A 27,930-nucleotide genomic window follows, 5' to 3' on the forward strand; every position below is an offset into this window, starting at 1 on the left:
TTATCAAAAAAATATGAGATTATATATGGCAGAACCACATTCCTCACAGTACCACGTAATCCTCTAAGTCCTTTTAATTAAGCAGTATGTTTAATGGAAAAGCCCTAGACTCAAATTCAGGAGTCATCAATACAATATTTATTGAGTGACCACTGTATGCAAGGCACTGTGCTACCTACAAATACCAGTATGTTGAAGTGGAATGAGCAGTAGAGTTAAAAGTCAGGCAAACATTTAGTACCTGGGCTCTAGCACTTAATACCAGCACTAAAGGTGGGAGTCATGCAGACATTTAATAACTGGGCTCTATCTAGCACTTTGATACTTATCATGGGCAAGTCAACATCCTTGAGGCTGCTTCCACTTATAAAGTACTTTGTAAATCTTAAAGCACTATATGAATGAATTATTAATCTAGAAGAAGCAATCTATGTAAGATCCTTGAGTAGAAGGAATAAGAAACACAAAAACATACAAGGTAACGTGGGCTTTGCCCATCAGCATCTGTTCATAAACTCTGGAGTGGATTCAGGGTCATAACAGCCTCCCCAAGGCAGAGAGAGCCAGAATAAGATTCCCAAGTCTGACTTGTTTATTATCCATGGATGGTTATGAGAGGTCCTAAATGTACCATGGGGTTTAAGGAGCATGAAATAAGTGGGTCTACCTTTGACTACCCTGTACTGGTCTGTAGGTACCAAAAAATACAACTAGTTTTCTATATAGGCAACTAACGTAGCACCGCAGTTAAAACTGGACTGGTTTTGAGGGAACCATATTTCCATAGTCACATACTTTAAAAAAAAAAAAAACTATGCCTATCAATCAATAATCATTTATCTGAGCTCTGAGAATACAAAAAGATGCAAAAGACAGTCCCAAAGTCAAAATAATAAAAGGCGAATCAATTAAACTGACTTTTATGGTTTGCTGTTAGTGGACAAACATATTCTTACCTTTTTATATAAGGCCATTTCATCAGAATCTAAAATAATTATATTTTTCAGGTTTATATTTACTTCAGTTATGGCACGTCTCATTACTACCTGGGAATCAAATCCTAAGGGGGGAAAAAGTATTGATTAATATCTGTGCTCCAAATTAAAATTTTTAAATTTAATTTTGGTTAAAATTTATTACCTTCAATTGTAATTTCGGCAATTCTATATCTTTGGTCTTCAATATAGATACATAAGCAAGACAGTTCAGCAATGACCTTTAGGGTAATGACATCTTCAGTCCTAGGTATCTTGGCAGCTGTAGATGCAATGCAATACAATTGTTAAATGAAATAAACTATTTTAAAAATTAGTCAAGTCAGCAGGATAGCAAAATATCAGGTCAAGAAATAATGAAATATTACTCAAGTGGAAGAGCAGCATGATCCAATGAATATAGTGCTAACTTTAAAGTAAAAAAACAAAACAAAACAAAACACTAAGTTCACACTTCACCTCTGGCGCTTATGTGAACATGGACATACTACCTAGGATTTAAGATCCTCAAGTACCTCTCTAAGCCAGTAAATTACAGCTTGAATGACTGGTAAAGGAAGTACTATACTAGGAATTCTGAAACTAAGAAAAATACCATTTTCTCCTTTTAGATATATATGAAAGTAAAGTCTTTCTCTAACTTGGAGTTTTAGAAACATCTCCATTAAAAATACAACAAAAAACCATGTTACCAAAGCAGAAATCATAAAAAGTGTGAATCAATCATATATTTGCTAAAACTAAAATCTGATAATCTTTAAGTTGCCTACTAATTATGTTTAAATCATGAAAGTTTTTTTTACATCTTTTTTTGTATCTTTAAATTTTTTTCTAGCCTACAAAAGTAATCAATTATATATCTAAAGGTGGGATGCTGTAGTGCACATAGGGTACAAAGAATTTGTATACCAAAAGTTTGCTACGTTGACAAAATCACAGGTCTGGAATAACAACAATAACAACAACAACAACAACAACAACAATTACAACAACAATTTATATCTGATCAATCTAGAATTAATCCTAACACTTAAATTTTAGACGAGGTACAATTTTATTAATATTAATACATACCATTATTATGGAATCTGAGTAAGTTAACATTCAGAATATTTTGCTCTATTTAACATAAAATGTGAAATGAAGTTTAAAAAACTTACATAATTTCTTAATTATTTCTCCTTTGTCTTCAGTTTCCACAACTTGACTTTCTGAGGGTAATTCTTCCTCTCTTCCAGGAAAGAGATTATTCATAAAATTTATAATACTCAAAAGTGCCTCAGTATGCAAATGAATATCCAAAGAGGAAAAATTTACCTATGAACCAAAGTTAATTGCATTATCTAATCAACAACAAATATTCATTAAGCACCTACTGTGTTAAAAGGCCAAGGGGGATGAGGAGGGAATTTTACAAGTATAAGATAAAGTTCTTCCACACTTTACAATCTAGTAGGAAACAATCATTTCCAAAAACAACTGATTGGAAACAAAGATAAAATATTTAGGGTTTTTATTTTCTTGTGGTTATAATGTACCTATACCTTTAACAGTTGTACAATATTCTTATAAGCAGTTTTAAGGTCTGGTCCATGTGTATCAGCCTATACAAAGAAAAAAAAGGAGGCACATGAATATATAAGCAATTTATAACCCTAACATAAAGTAATAGGTTTAAGCTTTTCCATTTGTATATGTAATTATCTATGAAGATAGATACTACAGAGAAAAGTAAACAGTGAATATGAAAAAAAACCTTAAAAATGTAATCCTAAATCTTTACATAATAAACTGCAAAACTTGACAGTAAAACCATCCCCCAATGCAGCAAAATACTATATAATTTTTCCAGACCGATAATTCACTACTGACTATAATCAACACACTTTTCAAAAGTATTTTTTAAAAGGTAATTATTTTCCACTTGCAAGCTAATGTTGGTTGGTATTATGAAATCAATTGTACAAATGTTTTTAGCCTAAAAAAATTAGTCTTGTCTAAAAAACATAGTATTTAGAGTTAATTTTTAAAAGTTTTCCCAATCACCTATGATTTTACCTTTCTTGTTTTATGAAAAATACTAAGAAGCACCTACATCATTCAGGATAAGTATTTATTAATCCATCCTTTATAAAAGCAAGTTGATAAAAATGGACTAGTAAATACTTCAAATAATTACTGATTTTAAAATTTGTCTAAATTATCAATGTTCACTATTCAATAGTTGAGTATATTAGCACACTCTTTAGCCTATATCTGAATACTATCTTAGAGCAAATATAAATTCTCAAAAATACACATCAAAAGATCTCCTTAAAATATTCCATGGTGGAATGTATCATTGAAACAAAGTAAAATTCTTTGTTTACCTAATTCTAATATTTACTCTTCCATTTATTCTAGACTCAGTAAATTTTATGCTGTTAATAAAAAGTAAGCCCCACTGTACAAATAACCACTCTACAAAAATATAAGATTACAAATGGCGAGAGTGAGTCAAATTCTCATTGAGTTGTTTCAAACTCTTTGATTTTATGAAGTCCCAACATTCTTTCCTAGGCCCTTTTCCCTTCTCCCTCCACACTATAGGTAACTAATTGGGTTTAACTTGCACTTAAATGCAAATGATTCACACATTTATGCAAATATGTATGTGTACACATTTATGGGTACATAATGTAATATGCATATTAAACACATGCATACACACTGGCCCAGTCTCTTCCCTGGAGCTCCAATCCTGCAGCACTAATTGCCTAATGGAAATGTCCAAGCCATGCCCCAGAGACATCTCAAATTTAACCTGTCTCAAACTAAACTCATTATCTTTCACACCAAACTGTCCTCTCTTCTATACTTCATTATTTCTGTCAAATCCTTTCTGTCTCTCAGGTTCTTAATTTTGACATTACACTCATCTCCTCACCCTCCCATACCCCACATATTCAATCAGTTGCCAAATCTTGACAATTCTATCTCCAAATTTCTTCCCTTTTCCTCCCTCTCTCCCTCTTTCTCTCTCTCTCTCTTACACACACACACAGACACAGACACATTCAGAGTCACAACTTAGTTCAAGCCCTCATCAACTCTAAATTATATTACTGCAAAAGTTCCCAACTGGTCTCTGTCTTAAGTCTCTCAGCTATTACAATCTATTCATTAATGCCAAAATACTCTTCCTTACTTATCATTCTCCTACTCAAACAGCTCCAATGGCTTCTTACTGTTTCTACAATCAAACATAAAGTCTTCTGTTTAGCTTTTAAAGCTCTTCACAACTTGGCTACAATCTATTTTTCAAATTTTCCTTTGGATATTACTTTCTCTCCTTTACTCTTCTAACCAGACAAACTGGCTTTCTCTCTATTCCTCACACATGTCACTCATCTCCCATCTCTGGGCCTTTGCACTGGATGTCCCACATTCCTGAAATACATGTTTTCCCTTCTCAGCCTTATAAGGTTCCTCTCTTCCATTAAGATGCAGCTCAAGAACCATCTTCTGCATGAATCCTATCTTGATTCCTCCCCAACTCCCCAAATGGTAGTGAGTTCCATTCCAAACTACCTTGTATTTAATACCTTTGAATACATTTGTAATTATTCACTTTATATTTAGGCTGCATTTGTATTAATATATGTAATTCTTGAATTCCCCATCAGAATGTAAGCTCCTTGCAATTATTTCATTCTTTACAAATTGTATCTTTAGTGCTTTGACAGTGTCTGGCATGCAGTAAGCATTTAATACTCATTGGTTAAGATACTGAAGGGTGGAAAAGTAAAAGCCATAACAAATAACTGTGAATAAAATTAGAAATAAAGAAAGATGATCATTTCAGGAATAATATGATCAGATTTTTAAAGTGATTTACACAAAACTTTTAACTATATACTCATCACTTAAGCTGAATATACCAGTAATCACTTACCTTAACATATTCCAGTGTTAGCAGATCTTCTACTGCATTATCCAGTGTTGTGAGAATGTATACTGGTTTACCCTTTTCATCTAAAAACAAATTTTTAAAAACCACTTTATATGGGAAAACAGCTAAAAATAGGGTTTAAGATAACAAGAATACCGATACAACTTAAACAGCTCAAGGAATGTAGCTAGGGAACACTAACTTTGGATGATGGTATACTATTTTCTGAGAATACTGGAAACAAAGGAACCTATGTCTGCTTCAGGTCTGGAACTTGTTTTGTCAGTTCCTCCCACCTAAGCTTTCTCCTCTCTCCAGGATGCAAAATTTCAGGAGATTCAGAATTAATTTTTTATGACGTCATTTACTGATTTTTCTGACATCACCCCTTGCTAGAGTCTCTAGCTCAGCTTCAGCTAGCACTTCTACATGAATAGATAAAACAGGAAGCACTGATGAAATACCCTTCAGGCATATAAGTATTATAGGGAGAAGGGGTTGAGGAAAGAACACTATGTCATTAAGGCACAGAGATCCTCAGTTCTGTAGTGTTAAGGAGACATGGCAGAGAGTTACAGGGAGCTCTAGCTGTTAGAGATAGAATGAATGTACTCACAAGTGATGAGTAATGTAATATGCGTATTACTAATTACTAATACTTGAGAATTAAAGAGAAAAACTGAAAGAAAAAACCCCTTAGACTATGAAATTAATACTAATAAGTCATATCCATGAACAAATTGATTATCAATTATGCCAAATGATTCCACAGGTCAATGATTTTGTGCATATGTGCACATACACACATATAATCATTGAATACTTCTTATATTTCGAATATCTGTAATTACTAGAGCACAAAAATCATCACCCCTATGATCAACCTGGTGATGAGTCTCTCCTGATGTAGCCAGCTTAAAGTCTCTCAAATAACACCATCCTCAGGTCCATATGCAAAGCCTTTATCTAATTTGAGTACGCTTTGGAGAACACATTAAAGAAAACGTCAAACCCAGCGAAACTGAGCATAATCTTTCAGGGGAGGAGATGTATATTCAATGAAATAGGGACTTCCAAATCCTTCTGATGAAAAGACCAGAGCTCAACAGAAAATTTGACCTTCAAATACAAGATTCAAGAGAGGCATAAAAAGGTTAACAGGAAAGAAAAAAAAAAACAAACAACATATTACTAATAAGGGCAAACTGTTTACATTTCTACAAGGGAAGATGACACTTATGACTCTTAAGAACTGTAATGTCATTGTGACATTTAAAAGGTTATACATAGAGGGCTTGGGTTTAAATTGACTTTGTTGTTATGGTAAAAAATAAAAAAGTGGTGAAAAGGGATTATATTGGGAGAAAAAGAAAGAAGGAGGCAGACAAGGATAAATTACATCACATGAAAAGGCACAAAAACCAAATATGGTAGAGGGAAAGAAGGGAAGGAGATGAGCATTGTGTGAACCTTATTCTCATCAGATTTAGTTCAAAGAGGGAATAACATAATCAGTTAGGTACAGAAATCTGACTCACCCTAAAAGAAGTAGAAAGGGTAAAGGGAAAAGAAAAGGGAGGGGGCTAATAGAAGGGACAGCAGACTGAGGGAGACCACCAGGTCAAAATTCTAGTGAGGAGGGAAAGGGAAAAAGGAGAGAAAAAAGCATAAACAAGGGGGAAGGGGAACAGGATGGAGAGGAAGACACAGATAGTAATCATAATAGTGAAAGTGAATGGGATGAACTCTCCCATAAAACGAAAATGGATAGCACAGTGGATTAAGAACCATAATCCTACAACATGTTGTTTACACGAAACATGTTTGAAGCAGAGGGATATACACAGAGTAAAGATAAAAGGCTAGAGCAGAATATATTATGCTTCAGTTGACGTAAAAAAAACAGGGGTAGCAATCCTGATCTCAGACAAAGCAAAAGCAAAAATAGAAAGGTACCACAGATAATGAAGTAATATCATTACTAAAATATGCATCAAGTGGTATAGCAGCCAAATTCTTAAAAGAGAAGTTAAGAGGGCTACAGGAAGAAATAGACAGCAAAACTATACTAGTAGCAGACCTCAACCTCCCCCTTTCAAAACTAGATAACTCTAACCACAAAATAAACAAGAAAGAGTTAAGGAGATCAACAGAAACTTAGAAAAGTTAAATATGTTTAGCCTCTGTAGAAAATTGAATGGAAACAGAAAGGAATATACCTTTTTCTCTGTGGTACACGGCATCTACACAAAAACTAACCATATACTAGGGCCTAAAAACCTCACAATCCAATGCAGAAAGGCAGAAATACTAAATGCATCCTTTTCAGACCATAATGCAATAAAAATCACATGTAACAAAGGGTCATTGAAAGATAGACTAAAAATTAATTGAAAACTAATAATCTAAACCTAAGGAATAAGTGGGTTAAACAATAAATCACAGAAACAATCAATAACTTCATCCAAGAGAATGACAATGAGACAACATACCAAAACTTATGGGATGCAGCAAAAGTGGTCCTTAAGGGAAGTTTTATATCTCTAAATGCTTACATGAATAAAATAGAGAAAGAGAGATCAATGAATTGAGCACGCAACTAAAAAAGCTACAAAAAGGACAATTTGAAAATCCCCAATTAAATATCGAATTAGAAATTCTGAAAACCAAAGGAAAGATTAATAAAATTGAAATTAAGAAAACTATTGAACTAATAAATAAAACTAAGAGCTGGTTTTCTGAAAAAAAAACAAACAAAAAAAACCCAACAACAATAAAATAGATAAACCTTTGGTTAATTTGATTAAAAAAAAAAAAGAAAACCAACTTGCCAGCATCAAAAATGAAAAGGGTGAATTCACCATTAATGAAGAAGAAATCAAAACAATAATTAGGAGCTATTTTGCCCAACTGTATGCCAATAAATTTGACAATCTTAGTGAAATGGATGAATATTTACAAAAATACAAATTGCCCAGATTAACGAAGAGGAAGGAAAATACTTAAACAACCCCATTTCAGAAAAAGAAATTGAACAAGCCATCAACGAACTTCCTAAGGAAAAATCTGTAGGGCCAGATGGATTTACAAGTGAATTCTATCAAATGTTTAAAGAACAACGAATTCCAATACTATATAAACTATTTGGGAAAATAAGGAGTCCTACCAAATTCTTTTTATGATACAAATATGGTGCTGATACCTAAACTAGGAAGAGCCAAAACAGAAAAAGAAAATTACAGACCAATTTCCCTAACAAATATAGATGCAAAAATTTTAAATTAAATATTAGCAAAGAGATAACAACAACTTATCATGAGGATAATACACTATGAGGAGGTAGGACTTATACCAGGAATGCAGGGCTGGTTCAATATTAGGAAAAATATCAGCATAGTTAACCATACCAACAATAAAACTAACAGAAATCATATGATTATTTCAATAGATGCAGAAAAAACATCTGACAAAACACAACAGCCATTCCTATTAAAAACACTACAGAGTATAGGAATAAATGGAGTCTTCCTTAAAATGACAGCTAGCACTGTCAAAAACCATCAGCAAGCATCAGATGCAATGGGGATAAGCTAGAAGTATTTCCAATATGATCAGGGGTGAAATAAGGATATCCATTATCACCACTGTTATTCAATATTGTGCTAGAAATGTTAGCTGTAGCAATTAGAGAAGAAAAAGAAATTGAAGGAATTAGAATAGGCAAAGAAGAAACAAAGCTATCACTCTTTACAGATGGTACAGAGAATCCTAGAGAATTATGTAAAAAATTACTTGAAATATTAAACAAATTTACCAAAATTACAGGATCTAAAATAAACCCATATAAATCATTAGCATTTCTATATATCACAAAGTCCAGCAGCAAGAGATAGAAAAGGAAATTCCATTTAAAGTTACTGTGGACTATAAAATATTTGAGAATCTACCTAAATGAACACAATCACAAAACACTTTTCACACAGATAAAGTCAGATCTAATTAATTGGAAAAATATCAGTTGCTCATAGGTAGGCTGAGCTAATATAATAAAAATGACAACAGGGGGCAGTTAGGTGGTGCAATGGATAGAGCACCTGCCTTGGGGTCAGGAGGACTGGAGTTCAAATCCAACCTCAGACATATAACAGTCACTTGCTGTGTGACTCTGAGCAAATCACTTAACCCCAATTGCCTCACCAAAAATAAATAAATAAATAAAATAAAGATGACAGTTCTACCTAAGTTAATTTACTTATTCAGTGCCATACCAATCAAACTACCAAAACATTATTTTACAGAGCCAGAAAAAACAATAACAAAATTCATCTGGAAGAACAAAAGGTCCAGAACATCAAGGGAATTAATGAAAAGAAATGCAAGGGAAGGTGGCCTACCTGTACCAAATCTCAAATTACATTATAAAGCAGCAATCATCAAAACTACTAGGTACTGGCTAAGAAATAGAGTGGTAGATCAGTGGAATACGTTAGGTATGCAAGACACAACAGTCAATGACTACAGTAATCTACTATTTGATAATCCAAAGACTCAAGTTTCTGGGGTAAGAACTTAAATATTTAACAAAAGCTGCTGGGAAAACTAGAAAATAGTAATGGCAGAAACTTGGCACAGACCAACATCTTACACCCTATACCAACATAAAGTCAAAATGGATACATGATTTAGATATAAAGACTGATACTGTAAGCAAACTAGAAGAGCAAGGCATAGTTTACCCTTCAGATCTACAGAGAAGAGAAGAATTTATACCCAAACAAAAGATAGGGAACATTATGAAATACAAAATGGACAATTCTGATTATATTAATTTGAAAACTGTTCGCACAAATAAAGCCAATGCATCCAAGATTCAGAGGGAAGCAGAAAACTGAGAAAGAATTTTTACAACCAATGTTTCTGATAAAGTCTTCATTTCTAAACTATATAGAGAACTGAGTCAAATTTCTAAGAATATAAGTCATTCCCCAATTGATAAATGATCAAAGGATATGAACAGGCAGTTCTGAGGAGGAAACTAAAGCTATCTATACTGATATCAAAAAATTTTCTAAATCACTATTGATTAGAGAAATGCAAATCAAAACAACCCTGAGGTACCACATCACACCTATAAGATTGGCTAACATGACAAAACAGGAAAATGATAAATGTTGGAGAAGATGTAGGAAAATTGAAACATTAAAGCATTGTGGTGGAGTTGTGAACTGATCCAACCATTCTGGAGAGCAATTTGGAACTATGCCCAAAGGGCTATAAAAATGTGCATACCCTTTGATTCAGCAATAGCACTCCAAGGTCTGTATCCCAAATAGATCATAAAAAAGGGAAAATGACCCACATGTACAAAAATATTTATAGCAGCTCTTGTGGTGGCCAAGAATTGGAAATTGAGGGGATGCCCATCAACCGGGTAATGTCTGAACAAGTTGTGGTACATGAATATAATGGAATATTATTGTTCTATAAGAAACGATGAGCAGCCAGACTTCAAAAAAACTTGGAAAAACTTACATGAACTAATGCAGAGTGAAATGAGCAGAACCAGGAGAACACTGTACATAGTAACAGCCACATTATGGGATGACTGACTTTGATAGACTTGACTCTTCCCAGCAATGCAAGAATCTAAGACAATTCCAAAACATTCATGATGGAAAATGCTAATACACACCCAGAGAAGGAAATATGGAGTCTGAATGCAGATAGAAGCATACTATTTGATCTCCTTGTCCTTTGTTGTTTTGTTTTAATGCTTCATTCTTATGGTTCCTCCCATTAATTCTAATTGTTCTTTACATCATGACTAATGGGACAATGTGCTTAACATGAATGTATATGTAGAGCCTATATCAGATTGTACATCGTATTGGAGTGCGGGGAAGAAATAAGTAGGAGGTGGAAAAAAACTTAGAACTCAAAATCTTATGGAATTGAATGCTGAAAACTAAAAATATATTAGAGGAAAAAAGGAAAGAAAATGTCAATAAAAGATACCATTTAGACACTAGCACTATGTCTTGACAAGTAATAAGTGTTTAATAAATATTTACTGACAAATACGTATCAAATTAATTTTGCTGTAAGCTTGATTTTGTTCACCAATCAACAAATATCTGTTAAGTGCCAATTATGTGCCTAGCTATATGCTGTTTTCAGTTTGTTATTCACATAACACGCTATCTACAGATAACTTTTTAAAAGTGGTGGGAGCATGACAAAAGAAGATGAATTTTCGATGCTAGGATTGAAAAGTAGTGTAACATATCATAGCTGACTACTAAAAATTTAGTTTGAGATAACACAACAGAACACTGCAGAGGCAATATGATATAGTGGAAAGGCTCTGGATTCAGAGGACCTCGGTTCAAATTCCACCTCTGATGCTTACTACCTTACTACAAATTAGTCCATTTGTACCTCCATGGGTCTGTTTCCTCATCTGGAAAATAAGGAGATTGGACTAGATGGCTCTGAGTTCCCACATCAGCTCTAAATTTCTGATCCTATGACTCAACTCTTTTGAGAAAGAGGAATGTTTTTGCCCAAAGCTTATCAGATTAAAAGGGTAACTTAGAGAAATGTATAGGGAATATAGCAGCCAATCAGTACTGGTGAAAACCCCAATTCAACACTTGAGGTCCCCCCATCTATTCACTCTAAGATGATGGAGGCAGAAAAGAATGGCAGCATGGTACAGCAAGCTATATAAGGAACAAGAAATTGATGTACTAGGTACCCTGTGTCTAACCCTCTACTACTCAAGAATCTTTCTTGTGATTTGTTCTACTACAAATAAAAGGAACAGGCCTTGTATGCTTTGTGACTACTATACAATCAGTAAACTGTCTTCCAAAAATAATAGAGCAAGCATTATGTTTGTAAAAGGCATACATAATCCCTTTTCAAATGCTACCCAAGACATTTGCAGAAGAATAGGAGATTCAGAATCATCTCTAGAAAGTCTAAGTTCTAAATCAAATTTTACATGCTCTACTCCTAGTACAACTCCCAATAACTATACTGTAAAATCAAGTTCAAATGAAAACCACGGGCAGTCTTAAAGGGAAAAGACAGTCACAAAAGCAGAACAAGAAGTCTGATAGCTCTTGTGGAAAAGAAAGAGACAATACTATCCCTCATCTTACTCTAGTAAGAGTTCCAGGGAAAAGGCTAATTTTGTATATATGAGTTTCAGGCCACAGGAAGGGTGGGATAAAAGTTGACAACTAGCTGGTAAAGCCATTGATTTCTTTCAAATTACTTATCTGAGTCTCCACCTATTTGCCTATGTCTAGGCAAAGCATTTCTCCCCCAGTCTCCCTAAAGCATAAAACAAAGCTGAGATTCCTTATATTCTAGATAGTACTATTTCCAAAAACATCTATTATTAGCTGAGGCCTGACTTCAGCTCCTTCTCATTGAAGGTGAAGGAAAGATATAAACTATAGTGGTAAAAGGGCAGATATTGCAGAGCAATTGTAGGATGGGTTGTGGGAAGACCAGTATACTAATATATCAGTGAGTAGAGCTGTGAATTGGATGTTCAATCATTCTGGAATTAATTTGAACTATGCCCCAAAATCACTAAAATGTACATACCCTTTGATCCAGAGATACTATTACTAGGTATATATCCCAAGATCAAGGATGGAGGCTAAGGGCACATTTGTACAAGAGTACTTACAGCAGTACTTTTTGTTGTAGTAAAGAACTGGAAACAAAATAGCTACCCATCAATTGAGAAATGGCTGTAGTATATAAATGTAATGGAATAACATTTTACTAAAAGAAGTAACAAATAAGAGATCCAAATAAACATGGGAAGACTTGAACTAAGTGATACAAGTGAAATAACCAGAAGCAGAAGAACAACTTAACTTGAAGATAACAAATATGAAAAAAATCAAGAAGTCTTCTATAGATTCACAACCTTAGGAGTCAACCTTACTCTTCACTTTCTCTTCACAATCCAAAACATTGCCAAGTCTTGTTAATTCTGCCTTCACATCATCTTTTATATTTATTCCCTTCTAGATACTCACATACAATCCAGAGAAATACGTTGTCAATGGTCACATAACTAACTAGTGAGAGAACAAGGCTTTCAGTGTAGGTTCCCTGACTCCAAAGTGAGTGTTCTTTCCAAAGGTTGAACTGGATGGCCTCTAAGGACCCTTTTATCTCTAAATCTAGAATTTTAGCAGCTTATGAATTTTCCCGATAATAATCATTAAATTAATTTATTTTTACTTATTTTCCCCAAAAAACAAACCAGAGAGAATCATACCCAGGTACTCTGGACATTTTAAACAAATTTCCTTCAGGTAAGCACTTGCTCTCATGTCAAATCTTCTTAATTGAATCTCTGTGCCTAATCCTAGGATATCTAATTCCACCATAGGTTGCTCCAAATTTTCAATAAGGCGGTAACATTGAATTAAAACCTGTGGGGGAGGTAAAAGGGAGAGAAGAGAGACCAAAATCAAACAAAAAAATTTATAATGAAATAATGCAATAAGCTCTATTCCTTAAAATAAATACATAAGGTCACAGTAGGGTCACTTCATTGTTCATTGCATTTTTTATTGCAAATATTAATTATGTCTAAAGAAATACACAAATACGCACTGCAATTTTTAAAAGTGGTTTCTCAATCAACTTTATAGAACTGTAAAAAGAAAGATAAAAATATATAAGAATTATATATATATTTTTATGTACATAAAATATATAAGAATTATTATTTCCATAACTGCTATTTAAAAACACTTGAGAGGAGAGTGACCAAGATGGATCTCAAGAATGGAAGAGAGTTTTAGATTTATTCTGTTTGTCTTAGATGACATAAATAAGAACAATAAGTGGATGCATGCTGCAGACAGACAGATTTTAGCTCAGATAAAACTTTCTAAGAGATACATCTAAAAGTGGACTGAGCTGTCTCAGAAGGTAATGGAGCTCTCTCTCTCACAAGCACTCTTCAAGTAGGGCCTGGATGACCACTTGCCCAGCACACTATTAAAGGCATTACGATTCAAGTACAGATTGGACTAGGTTTGGGGGTCCCTTCTGACACAGCGTTCTGTAATATTTAAACAAGAGGAAGTTACTTAACCCTGTTTGCCTCAGTTTCTGCATCTGGAGAAAAAAATGGCAAACTACTCCAGTATCTCTGCCAAGAAAAACCCCAAAGTTAACTCCTTGACTCAAAAAGAGTCAGACACAACTGAAAAATAACTGGACAAACAAAAACAAACAAACAAAAATAACAAATCATAAAACAAATCAAAGTAACAATGGGCACCACAATAATCACCAAAGAGTAGGTTTCTTTTTAATGAAAGTCTCCAGGCTGACTCTGAAACAGAATTACTATAAATTTCTCTAAGTTATAATCAGTAGACAGGTAAAATATGGGAAAAAACTGGTCTCCCACTGATCCTTTTCATCACACTCCAACAGCAAAAGATTAATCACTGCATGCAAGGGTGTACTAGAATCAGCTTGATCCTGCTTCCAAGAGTCAGGGCACTGTTAAATTTTCAGTGTGAGCATTTTTACCTCAAATCGTCAAATGTTTCAAATGGGGGAACAATTTGTTTTTATTGTCTAGACTTAAGAAATTGATGGAGAAAATATTAATAAATTAAAATTTTAAAAATGTGCTGTGAGTGGATTTTTTTTATCCGAGAGAAAGAAAGGAAATAAGCATTTGAACTTAATATGTGCCAAGCCTGTCCTAAGTGCTTTCCAAATATTATCTTGATCCTCACAACAACCCTATGAGATAGATAACATCATTACCACCATTTTACAGTTGAGGAAACTGAGGCAAACAGAAGTTAAGTGACTTGCCTGGGGTCACCTAGCTAATTAAGTGTCTGAGACAGGATCTGAACTCAAATCTTCCTGACTTCAGAGCCAGCATTCTATCCATTGTACCACCTAGCTGGCTCAGAGAACCAACTGTTAAATATATAGATATGACGTGCTACTTTTAATTTTTTTTTTAATGTTAAGATTATATATCTATTTAGGATGTTTTATGGCCTTACGAATTATTGCTTTTTTTCTGTTTTGTCTAATCTGAATAGTTTAAGTCTCCTTTACTGGATCTTCATCTAGCTTGTGCCCACTAACTATGAGTATCCCCCAAGGCTCTATCTTGGTCCTTTTTCTCTCCTTCTTATATGATGATTCTCAGATCTATTTATTTAGCCTAGTATTTATCTAAGTTATGCTCTCCTGACATTCAGTCTCACATCTCCAACTACCTACCAGATATTTTAAATTGGTTATGTATTCCCTAGACATCTTAAATCAGTATGTCAAAAAAGGAACTCATTATTTTGCTCTCCAAATCCTCTCCTTTTCCTAAGTTCTCCCAGGGTTACAATGTAGTGTCATTGTCAACTGCTCACTTTAATTCAATCCCTAAATCTAATCTGTTGCCAAGCATTGTTGCATCTCGTATACACCTCCCCTTCTCTTCTCTGACATAGCAGTCACCCTGGTGTTGGCTCTTAGCATCTTACCCTAGTGGATTCTTTCATTACCACACCAGTGGATCTCTCTGCTTCAATTCTCCATCACTGCAGTTTATCCTCTACTTAGCTGCTAAAATGATCCTCCTAAAGTACGGTTCTGACCATATCACCTTCCTACTCAAATTCAATGACTCCCTATTACACCCAGAATCAAATATAAAATCTCTTATTTAACATTTAAAACTCTTTACAAGGTGCAACCCTTCCTATCTTTCCAGTCTTCTTACATTTTTCTCCCCTCCATAGCCTCTATGCTCTGTCTACTTGCTAGTCTCAGCATATGATATTCCATTCTCTGTTTCAGTGCCTTTGCATAGAGGTACACCCAATTCCTTGGAACTCTCTCCCTCCTCATCTCCACCTCATGACTTTCCCAGTTTCCTTCAAGTCTAATCAAAAATCTTATATTCTCCAAGGAGACTTTTTTAGTGTTTTATCAATGCTACAGCCCTCCCTCTGAGATTACCTCCAATTTACCCTGTAGATATCTTAATTGGACATAGTTGGTAATTGTCTCCCCCATTAGAACAGAAGCAGAAACTCTCTCTCTCTCTGCTCTCTCTGAGAGCAGAAACTGTTTTTGCCTTTCTTTGTAACCCCAGAACTTAGCATAGTACCTAGCATACAGTAAGTACTAAATCAATGTTGGGTGATTGATTGGTTGGTGACTCATAATTTTGATTCTTTAGTTATTGTAGAATTCTATGTTTTCAAGACATATACTGAGACCAGAATATTGATGTTTAACAAATATGTTTTCAATTCAGGAAAAAGCTAGGGTTGCTGCAATATCTCAAACATAATCCATTCTGTTCTCTTCCACCTTTTTAAATCTGGGGATAATATACTATCCTTCTGTAATGTCTAAACAAATTATATTTGCTCATGAATAAGTCCTGTGAACTATTCCTCCAACCACATATAAGGATTTGGACATAGATTTTCATTAACAAGTTTTTGGGTGTAGATTCTTCAGATAACAGTTTAGCATACAAAACATATAGAAAACCAGAATATGTGTGTATGTGCGCGCACGTGTGTGTGTGTGTGTGTGTGTGTGTATAAAGTTTATAGATGAGTGGTCAAAGGCTGTGAACAAACAGTTCTCAGAAAAGTTGCAAACTACTATCAACTATATGAAAGAATACTCCAAATCACTCATAATAAGAGAAATGCAAATTGACATAACTCAGAAGTTTCATTTCATACTCAGTAAATTAACTGGCAAAGAAAATAAAAGATGAGACTGTCAGTACTGGAGGAGTTTTGAGAAGACAAGTATATGAGTGCATTATTAACAGAGCTACGAATCACACGACCATTTTGGAAATAAAATTGGAATGATACAAATAAAGTGATAAAAATGTCATAACGGGGGAAACTATGAGGCGCAGTGGACAGAGTACCGGCTCTGGATTAAGGAGGACCTGAGTTCAAATCTGACCTCAGACACATAACACTTACTAGCTGTGCGACCCTGGGCAAGTCACTTAACCCCATTGCCTAGCCAAAAAGAAAAAGAAAAAAATGTCATACCCATTGACTTAGAGATTCCACACTACTAGGCTTATAAGGAAATCACTGATAAGAAGAAAGTGTTTATACATACCAAAATATTGTTAGCAGAACTTTTTATAATTGCAAAGAATTGAAAGAAAAGTATATGCTCATCAAATGAAGAATGGCAAAATAAACTGTACCACACAAATATAACACAATATTACTGTGTGTCAGAGATAATAAATATTACTATAGAGAAATACAGAAAGATTTATATAACCTGATTCAGAGTGAAATAAGCACAGCCAAGAAAATACCCAATGACCATAACAATGCAAGTGGAAAGAATCACAATATAATTAAAACTGAATGTTTCAAAACTACAAACAAAAGTATAGCACCAAAGAACAAATACGAGAAGATACCCCCACCTCACTCCTCTGCAAAAGTGAGATGTTTGGGGGTGAAGCCAAGACGGTGTTGAAAAAGCAGGGACTTACCTAAGCCCTCCCAAATCCCCCTCCAAACACCTTTAAATAACACCTCAAAACAAAAAAGTGGCAGAATCCACAAAAGGACAAGGTGAAACAATTTTCCAGCCCAAAACAATTTAGAAGGTCAACAGGAAATGTCGGTCACATTAGGGTGAGAGTGGAAGACAGTTCAGTACTAATGCAGCCAGCACAGGTTCTGCCCCAGCAAACCAGCAGGAGCCTTTGGGGTAACTGAATCAGTGACAGCAGCAGAGGCTTCTGGTGCTCTCAGCCCACAGACAATAAGGAAGTTAGACAATGAAGGAGATAACTGAAGTCCCTTTACTGGCACTGGGTTCAGGACTTTGTTGTATTGCCCATTCTCAAATCTGGTTAACAGTCCTGGATTGTAGTCCCAGGGCAAAGAGGAACACAATCACTAGCATATCAAAGTTTGTAAACCCCAGGGAAGTGAGAACCCTGGTCACAGTTCCAGGACAGAAAGGAGCACATGTGGTAGCTCACAGACCAGATCACAATCCAGTAGAGTAGTAAACACACCTCTCCTTAAATCATACCATCTTGGAAGAACCAAAAACTTACAGACTCCCAGAACTAGCTCTAAAAACAGCTGCATAAAAAACCTGAAGCTTGGGACAGTGCCCCCCTCCACCCCGGAAGCAGAGCCTAACTTTAACATGAATAGTCAAGAGACAGACTGAGAAAATGAGCAAAAAACAAAAAAGAACTGGACCATAAAAAATTATTATAGTGCCAGAGAAGATGAAAACACAAACTCAGAAGACAACAACAAAGTCAAAACTGCTACATTCAAAGACTAAAAGAAAAATGTGAATTTTTGTTAGGCTCCAAAAGAATTTCTGGAAGAGCTCAAAAAGAATTTTGAAAATCCAATAAGAAAGGTAAAGAAAAAAATGAGAAAAGAAATGAGAGTGATGCAAGAAAATCATAAAAAAAGAGTCAAGAGCTTGGTGAAGGAGGCACAGAAAAATACTGAAGAAAATAAGACCTTGAAAAACAGAATAGACCAAATGATAAAAGAGGCACAAACATTCAATAAAAAAAAAATCTTAAAAAGTAGAATTGAACAAATGGAAAAAGAAATACAAAAATTCACTAAGGAGAGTAACTCCTTAAAAAGCAGAATTGGCCAAACAGAAAAAGATGTATAAAAATTCACTGAAGAAAAGAATTCCTTAAAAAGTAAAATTGGCCAAGTGGAAAAGGAGGCTCACTGAAGGAAAATGATTCTGAAAAATTAGGATTGGGCAAGTGGATGCTAATGACTCCATGAGACATCAATAATCAATCAAATAAAATCAAATGAACAAAAAACAGAAGAAAACGTCAACTATCTCACTGGAAACACAAATGATCTAGATAATAGATCAAGGAGAGATGATTTAAGAATATCTGGACTACCTGAAAGCCAAGATTAAAAAAAAAAAAAAAAAGAACCACCCAGACAACAAATTTCAATAAATTATCTTAAAGCCAAATTCCAGAGCTCCCAGGTCAAGGAGAGAATATTACAAGCAACCAGAAAGAAACAATTTAAATATTGTGGAGCCACAGTCACAATAACACAAGATGTAGCAGCTTCTACATTAAAAGATCAGAGGGCTTGGAACATGATATTCTGTATGGCAAAGGAGCAAGGATTACAACCAAGAAAAATAGACATTTAATGAAATAGAGAACTTTCAAGTATTCCTGATCAAAAGACCAGAGCTTAACAGAAAATATGACTTTCAAATATAAGACTCAAGAGAAGCCTAAAAAGGTAAACATGAAAGAGAATTCATAAGGGATTCAATAAGGTTAAACTGTTTACTTTCCTACAGAAGAAAAATGATACTTATAACTCCTAAGAAAACTTTCTCATTATTAGGGCAATTAGAAGGAGTATACATAGAGGGCATGAGTGGGAGTTGAATAAGATAATTATCTAAAAAAATAAAATTAATGGGTGAGAAAGAAGAATTCAATGGCAGAAAGGAAAAGTGAGAAGTATAATAGAGTAAATTACCTCATATAAAAAAGGCATGAAAGAGCTTTTACAGTGAAGGGGAGGATGAAAGAAGTGGAAGAGAGTGCTTGAACTTTATTGTCATCAGAATTTGCCCAAAGAGGGGAAGAATACACACTCAGTTGGGTATAGAAATCTATCTTATCCTACAGAAAAGTAGGAGGGGAAGAAGATGGGGTGGGAGGCGGAGGCAGTCCAGAGCTTGACAGAAGGGAGGGATGATTAGGAGAAAGCAGTAGTCAGAAGCAAAATACTTTTGAAGATGGACAGACTGAAAGAAGAAAGAATAGGATAAACAAGGGGAAAACTAGGATGGAGGGAAACACACAGTAATCATAAATACGAAAAAAAAATTACAGCATGTTTCTCTGAGAAAGGCCTCATTTCTCAACTATCCAGAGAACCAAGTCAAATTTATAAGAATTCAAGTCATTCACTAATTGATAAGTGGTCAAAGAATATGAACAGGCAGTTTTCAAAGCTATCTACAATCAAATGGAAAAACACTCTAAATCACTACTGATTAGAGAACTGTAAATTAAAACAACTCTGAACTACCACCCTACACTTATAAGAAGAAATCAAAGCTATCTACAATCAAATGGAAAAACACTCTAAATCACTATTTTAAATTAAAACAACTCTGAACTACCACCCCACACTTATCAGATTGGCTAATATGACAGAAAAAGAAAATGACAAATGCTGGACAGGACGTGTGAAAACTAAGACACTAATGCACTGTTGGTGGAATTGTGAATTAATTCAACCATTCTGGAGAGCAATTTGGAACTATGTCCAAAGAACTATAAAATCATGCATACCCTTAGTTCCAGTATACCACTACTAAGTCTGTATTCCAAAGAGATAAAAAACAAAAAGGAAAAGGCTCTATATGTACAAAAAATATTTATAGTGGTGGCGAAGAACTGGAAATTGAGCAAATGCCCATCAACTGGGAAATGGCTGTACATATATTGGTATATGACTGTGATGGAATACTATTAAGCTATAAGAAATGATAAGCAGGATACTCTCAGAAAAACCTGGAAAGACTTACATGAACTGAAGCAAAGTGAAGTGAGCAGAACCAGGAGAACACTATACAGTAATAGTAGTACTGTACAACTACGAATGACTTGGTTATTCTCAGCAATACAATGATCCAAGACAATTCCAAAGAATGAAAAATACTATCCATCTCCTGAGAAAGAACTGATAGAGTCTGAATGCACATTGAAGCATACCTTTTTATTTTATTTTTCTTTAGTCTTTTTTTCGGGGGGAACTTAGGGGGGGTGGGTGGGAATCAATTTTCTTTCACAACACGACTACTACGGAAATGTTCTGTATGACTACACATGTACAACCTATATCAAATTCCTTGTCTTCTTAATGGGGGTGCAAAGTAGGGAATTTGGAACTCAAAATTTTAAAAAACAAATGTTAAAAATTGTTTTTATATGTAATTAAGAAAAAAACAATTTTTTTTAAAAGTGAGAGGTCTATGGGTGTGGGATACTGCATATATTTTCATATTTTTCAACGTATTGATCAGTTTTATAGATTTTTGGTCTCCAATTCCTATTTTTTTTTCATTAAAATATTATTTGTCATATGGGATGGCTCTTTAGGAAAAGGGAAGAGAAAAGATACTGGGAAAGATTCTAGTGATGTAAAAAAAAAAAATCAATAAAATTTATTTTAAAAACGAAATGAAGTTAATCTGCAATAACCTGTTTTTAATGAATCCCTGGCAACTCACTATGTGTGATGATCACTTCTTTTTCTAATTTATCCTATAATTTTCACAGAAATCAAAATCAAGATCACTGGGCTCCAAGAAGATTCATTTCTCTTATTTTTTTCTGAAAACTGGAAAAATAGCCTAGCTATGCAACACTTTACCCAATTAATTTCCCCTCTCCCTTTTAAAGGGGGAGATTTTCACTTTTTTGTAATGTTTTGCTCATGTACATTTCACCACAGTCATTTATCAATATTCCTTCATCAATCTCCCTTATTTAAAAAATTAAAAAAGGTTATCATGGCAATCAACAGTATGTAATATCTTATATTCATGGTCTACCACCTCTCTACAAAGATGAAGTATTTCCCAGTATTAGTCACTAGGAATCAATACTGGTCATAGCTCCTGATACAAATTCTGCTGTCTTTTAGTTCAGTTTTAAAGTAAATAAACAAAAGCATTTTTTCATTGTAGTTAGCTTCCCTTGGCAAGCTCATCTCCTGAAACTTAGGACTCTCAACATTTTTTTTTCCTAAATGTTGTAACTTAGTTCTTGACAGTTTAAACCTTTCCTTGTATCTCTCTTCCCCTCCACAGGGAGCTCTTCTTTGTAACAAAGGAAAACCTTTAAATTTTGCAAAATGACATAGCAAACACGTCTCACAGTACAAAATTTATTTCATGTCTATATCCCCAGTCTTTTTGAGAGAAGGAAGGAAGGAATAAAACATTTATTAATCACCTACTATGTGGGAGGCACTGTGCTAAGCACTTTACAAATATTTTCTCCTTTGATTCTCACAATAATCCTGGAAGGTAGGTGCTTTTATTATCCCCACTTTTATTGTCCCCATTTTGCAATTAAGGAAATTAAGGCAGACAAAGTTTAAGCCACTGTCTAGGCCAAATGGGAACTCAGGTCTTTTAGATTCTAGATCCAGCACTCTATTCAACCTACCACCTAACTATCTCTAGAAAGGTGTGTTCACTTCTCTAGGAGCAAAATTTTTCATAGTATTTCAGTTTCCTAACACTATTCTTGAAGGACTATGCTTTCTGTAGTTATCCTCCATTACCTGCTCACTTTCATCTTCTGTAGATGTCACATATCTATGGCCCTTGCTGTATCCAATTTATTAACAACTTCCAAAAGTTCATACACAAGCCAACCATTTGGAATTTGGCATGGATTTCCCCCATAGAAACAGTGCCATTAATAATGATGGTTAGAAACAATCCAAATTTCCAAATTCTTCACTAATAGATGAAGTCAATAAACTTTTATTAAATGGCTACTATGTACCAGGCACTGTGGTAAGTGCTGCGGACACAAAGAAAGGCAAAAGACAGTCCCTGCCCTCCAGAAGCTAACACAGGGAAGAATATTTCTATGATTAAATAGTTTTCCAAGTCCAATTCTTAGGAAGAGATTTCAACCCACCCTTAAATGTGAACAAGACTTTGCCCTATAGTTTCCATCTGACAGGCAGTGGAAGTAAGGACTCGCCCTCATAACTTCAAGCCACCAGCAGTAGTTCCAAGACCAGGAAAGGGTTTCCAGAAGAGAATGCATAGTAACACACCTAGATGAAAAGAATGGGGACTGAGTCAGGGATAAAGGCTCCAGGAAATGAGGGATGGAAGAGGTTGTTTAGAGAATTCTAGAAATTGGAAATCCTGATAACAGAATCCTTCAGGGATGCTTCTTAATTTTCATTTGGTTTTCTCGTGACCCTACTTTTTAAGGATTTTTTGAGCAATTAACTAATAAGCATTCATTATGTACCTACTATGTACCAGGCACTGTGCTGGGTGCTAAAAGAAATTTAAATACCAATTTCAAGGAGTTTACATTCTATCTGAGTGACAGTAAACGTATACAGATAAATATAATATATAGAGAAGGACCGTTTGGATGGACTGTACTGGGCAGGAACAATATACAATGAGGCAAGAAAGACAGGTTGGGAGCAAGTTGCTAAGGGCTTTACAGGCCAATAGAAGAGGATCTATATTATACCAAAAGGCATAGAGAGCCACTAGAGTTGAAGCAGGGGAAGGGGCATGACATGGTCTCTATTTAGGGGAAATCAAATGGGCAGCAATGTTGAGGACAGACTGTAGTAAGGGGAGATTTGAAACAGGGAGACCAATTACGAGGCTATTTTCAAGGCTCTCTTCTCGACTCTTCTCTTTTTTATGTAGACCCAGCTGGAAAATTTTACAATAAGGACTAATATGTTTTTAAATTTATCTATTTTTCAGGAAAAAAAATCAGATGTGGGCAGTCTATGACCTTCATCACAGGAATTAAGCCAGAGACTAGAGGATGAATAAAAGATTAGGTGGGGAATACTGAAGGAAGGGAAGGAAAGAGCAGAAAACTTAACAGTTTTTTAAATTCAGACCCCAACCCCAACTCTGCCACCTCATTCTCTATGATGGATAAGATCCAACAATAAGGTTCAAAGGAAGAAGCAGAAAACGACAGATTAAATCAACTCATATAGTATCAAGCCTTGGAGGATGGGGATGGAAAGGAAGGAGAGAAAAAAGTGGAAAGAGGAGAAGAAAGGATGATTCCAAGTGAGAATAACAAGGAAGGAAGAGAAGTTCCTATAGTCAAAACTTAGTCAAGACAACTATCCCAAAATGGCTGTTACTGTGTAAGACGATTCTAAGTAAGCTGATATAATTACATCAGGGTTTGAAACAATTGATATCAAGTGAACAGCTTCAGGACATTCATCTAGAAAATTTATTTAAGATTTCTTCCCTAAATCAAGAAACAAGTCAAGAAAAAAATTTAGGCACAGATAACAAAAAATGCATTTTAGATTTTAGCTGAAGTTGGATGAAAACAACAGTTTCCACTGGCACAGCTAAAGTAGTAAGTTACACAAATAAAAATTATTATAATTAAATTTCTTAAATATCTATTCAATTTTACCATGATACATACCTCAGGTATCTCAAATTTCACTGTAAAATCAATCAAGTTTGTAAGCTCTTGTCTCTGAGCCTTTCTTTGTCGAACATTACAAACAGTAATTGGCACTGGAGGAGTTTCTTCTAGTGGACTACAAGGAGCATCAAAAAATTCCTCTTCTGATTCTAAAATAAATTAATAATTTATTAAAATTAAAATAATAATTAATAAAAAAGAATAAATTGATTTCATTGTAATAATATTTATAATCTGTGAATAAACTTTTAAATACTGGGACAATGAATAAGTTAAAGAATTAAAATAATTATGCATTTAAAGGATCTTAAAATTCCCTCTCAAACAACCTTCTGGAATGAATACAAAATATATATAAATAATAAACACATGAAAGTCTCAATTTAAGCAATACAACTTTTCCAAAATATTATCTCACAATCCACTGTTAAAAAGTTACTTAGAAATGTGTTGCATATCAAAATATACCCAAGCAAGCTTAACAAGTTCACTCATGTCTAAGTCATTTGGCCTTTAGAGCAATACCACCAGTACAGTTCCTCAGAAATATGTGGCATTTTTGGTACCCTCAAGTAAACCTGAAAATATTATCATTTGACCACAGTATTACAGAGAGTTGGGATAGATGTCAGAAGTCATTATCCCAAAAAACTCCTTTTATAGATAAAATGAGGTTAAGTATATTGCACCCAAGGTCATATATGTACTAATGATGTTTACTCAAACTTAGCCTCTGGCTCACAGACTGAAGTAAAGATCTCAATGTTAAGGAATATACTAAGATAATGCTAATTTTTTTTCCTGAGAATTCTTTAACATGCTTTTAAAAAAGATGTCCATAAGCAAAGATAAAAACAGTTAGAGAAATGACAGTGCAATAGAAAAGAATAAATGTTACAATATCAGTTAGTCAATAAATATTCATTAAGCACTTACTGTCCTAAGCACTAGAGATACAAAGAATGATGAAAGACTCCCTGCTCTCAGAGAGATCACATAGTTTAACGGAGGAGACATGTTAATAATTATGCACAAACAAGATATACAGAGAATAAATTGGAAATAATCAATGGAGGGAAAGCACTAGAATTAGGTGAGACATCCTGTGGAAGGTGGGATTTTAGCTTGGACTGGAAGGAAATCAGGAAAACTAGGAAGCAGAGATGAGAAGGGAGAGACATGGAGGACAGCCAGTAAAAATGCTCAAATTTGGGGGTCAGGGCATCTTGTTTGAGGAACAAGAAGAAGGTCAATGTTACTGTATCACAAAGTAAATGAAGAGGTATAAGGTGTGTGTCTGTCTGTCTATCTGTCTGTCTGCCTCTGTTTCTGTCTGATCCTGAAGGTGATGGAGAGCCACTAGAGTTTTCTGAGTAGGTAACTGACATGGTCAGACCTGTCCTTTAAGAATGTCACTTTGACAGATGAATGAAGAAAGGACTGAGGTGGAGAGAAACTTGGAGCAGGGAGACCAAGTAGAAGGCACTGTGTTATTCCAGCCATGAGGTGATCATGGCCTGAATCAAGGTGATAGCAGTGTCAGAGGATAAAAGGTGGTAAATGTGAGAGACAGTACAAAGTTAAAATCAATAGAACTTGGCAACAAATTGGATATGAGGGATAAGAAAGAGTGAAGAGTTGAGAATAATAACTAAGATTGTGGGCCTGAGAAGATAATAGCGCTCTCAAAATAATAAGGAAAGTTAGGAAGGGGAGAGCTTAAGATAAGTTCATGTTTTTCACACATTGAGTTTAAGATGTCTACCAGACATCCAGGTTGAGATATAAAACAGGCAGTTGAAGATGTGTTTAGAAGTCAGCACAAAGGTTAAGATTAGATAAGTAAAACTGAGAATTGTCAGCATAAAATAACTGAAACCATAGGAGCTGATGCAATCACCAAGTGAAATGAAATACTACCAAGGGAAAAGGACTGAGCTAGTGAGACACCCATGGTCAGCAGGTGTAACCTGAACAAAAAATCAACAAAGGATGAGAAGCATTCAGACAGGAAGAAAAACAGAAGAGAGTGGTATCACAAAAACCTAGAAGAAAGAAAATACCTACCATCAAAAGCAGCGGAGGCCATTAATTTTGGAAATTAAAGGATCATTAATAACTTTGGAAAGTGTAGTTACGGTCAAATGATTAGGTCGGAAAGCAGATTGCAGAGTTAAGAAGTAAAAGGAAAAGAAGCGGAGGCACCTACTACAGATGGGAGCAACACTCAAGGAGTTTACCCACAGAAGCAAGAAGAGATATGAGGCAAAAGCTGAGGGGAATGGATAGATCAAGAGAAGGTTTTTTTAAAGGGCCAGGGGAAACAAGGGAATGTTTGTAGGCAGTAATGAAGCAGCTAGTAGACAAGGAGAGACTGAATGAGAGTGGAGATGCTGGAGAGGATAATCTGCTGGAGAAAATGGAATAGAATGGGATTGCTTGTGCATGTATTTGTGTGCACAAATAGGCAATGTGTTTCCTTAAGAGGGGTTTCCCTTGGCAAAGAGAAGGGCTACCTCATTATATAAGACAAGTATGAAAGAGCAGAAAATAGCTGAAAGCCTCCGGGTGATGGGAGATAAGAAGGTGAAGAAAAGAGGGAGCTCTCAGCAAATGACCCCAATTTTCCTTTCTTTTCTTTTTTTTTTTTTTAAAGGTAAACTATGAAGCAAAGTTCTGAGTTGAGAAGCTGAAGTGAAGAGGGGCCACGAGACATTTGAAGAGGGATGAAAAGGTTTGGAAGGGCTGCTGTGATAAGCAGGGAGTGAATTTATTAAGGAGGCATAAAAGCACTGCCTTGCTGCAATGGGGACCCAGTTGAGGTTATGCAACATAAATCTGTAGTGGACTCAGGCAGCATGGTTTTGAGATTTTCTCCAGCTCTGTTCAGCAGCACGCGTGTGGAAGTGAAGGCAGCAGATGGCGAAGACAGTGCAGTTCAAATGGTTCATCAAGTGGCCAAGATGAGGAAGAAAGGATTACACAGACGGGGTGATAACCTGGGAAAGAGCTGATATATCAATTGAATGAAGGTCACAGAATGGACAAAGAAGAGAATTTGGGGTTGCAAGACAGATGAGGAAACAGAATGACAATAAATTTTGATAAAATAAGGGGATTTTAGAGTTCATGAACATGGAAGTGTTGCATTTATGGGTGGTATCACAGAGGATGCTTCTCAGAGTCCAAAAGGCAGAGGTCCTCCTGATAATCCTGTTCACAGATAACATGTTAACTGTAAGAACCTTTTCACTGAGGTCCCTGACTACTTGAGATTAGCCCAATAATCCCCACAGGAAAAAAATAAATGAAAAATACTTACTGTCCAGATTATGGAATAAAGTAGAATGTCACTGCCTTTAAATGAGTGTGTGTGTGTGTGTGTGTGTGTGTAAATAGATGTCCCAAAGGTTTTAGTGTAGTTTAACCTTTAATAAGCACATACATAACTGAGAAAATATTTGAATGGTATAACTTGTAATAATTCTGTAAACCCCATTGAGTTCCTAATCCACAGGTTGGGACCCAATAATATCATGATGTAGAAAATACCAAGATGTGTTTAATGTGTTCTGTTTGTTGATTTGCAAAAATCCCTGTCCTCATGTGCATGAGACACACACACACACACACACACGCTTTCTTAGGTACATATTTAACATATGACAGACATTTGACTAATTTAATGGCATTCACCA

General features: G+C 35.0%; 1 protein-coding gene across 3 annotated transcripts in view; it reads right to left on the minus strand.

Moving 5' to 3' along the window:
- Window positions 1-27,930, minus strand: part of LOC114025634 (vacuolar protein sorting-associated protein 13A-like) — a 282,189-nt gene that overhangs the window by 181,718 nt on the left and 72,541 nt on the right. For all 3 annotated transcript variants that reach the window (XM_027839101.1, XM_027839103.1, XM_027839102.1), the window contains exons 25-31: window positions 24,230-24,381; window positions 13,235-13,391; window positions 4,930-5,009; window positions 2,540-2,599; window positions 2,156-2,312; window positions 1,141-1,257; window positions 957-1,060 (exon numbers count right to left, since the gene is read on the minus strand). In XM_027839101.1, coding sequence (XP_027694902.1) covers window positions 957-1,060; window positions 1,141-1,257; window positions 2,156-2,312; window positions 2,540-2,599; window positions 4,930-5,009; window positions 13,235-13,391; window positions 24,230-24,381 — 827 coding nt within the window. The remainder of the gene's footprint in view (window positions 1-956; window positions 1,061-1,140; window positions 1,258-2,155; window positions 2,313-2,539; window positions 2,600-4,929; window positions 5,010-13,234; window positions 13,392-24,229; window positions 24,382-27,930) is intronic.

The sequence above is a fragment of the Vombatus ursinus genome, unplaced genomic scaffold (genome assembly GCF_900497805.2).
Source record: "Vombatus ursinus unplaced genomic scaffold, bare-nosed wombat genome assembly UNPS02014832.1, whole genome shotgun sequence".
Taxonomy (NCBI): domain Eukaryota; kingdom Metazoa; phylum Chordata; class Mammalia; order Diprotodontia; family Vombatidae; genus Vombatus; species Vombatus ursinus.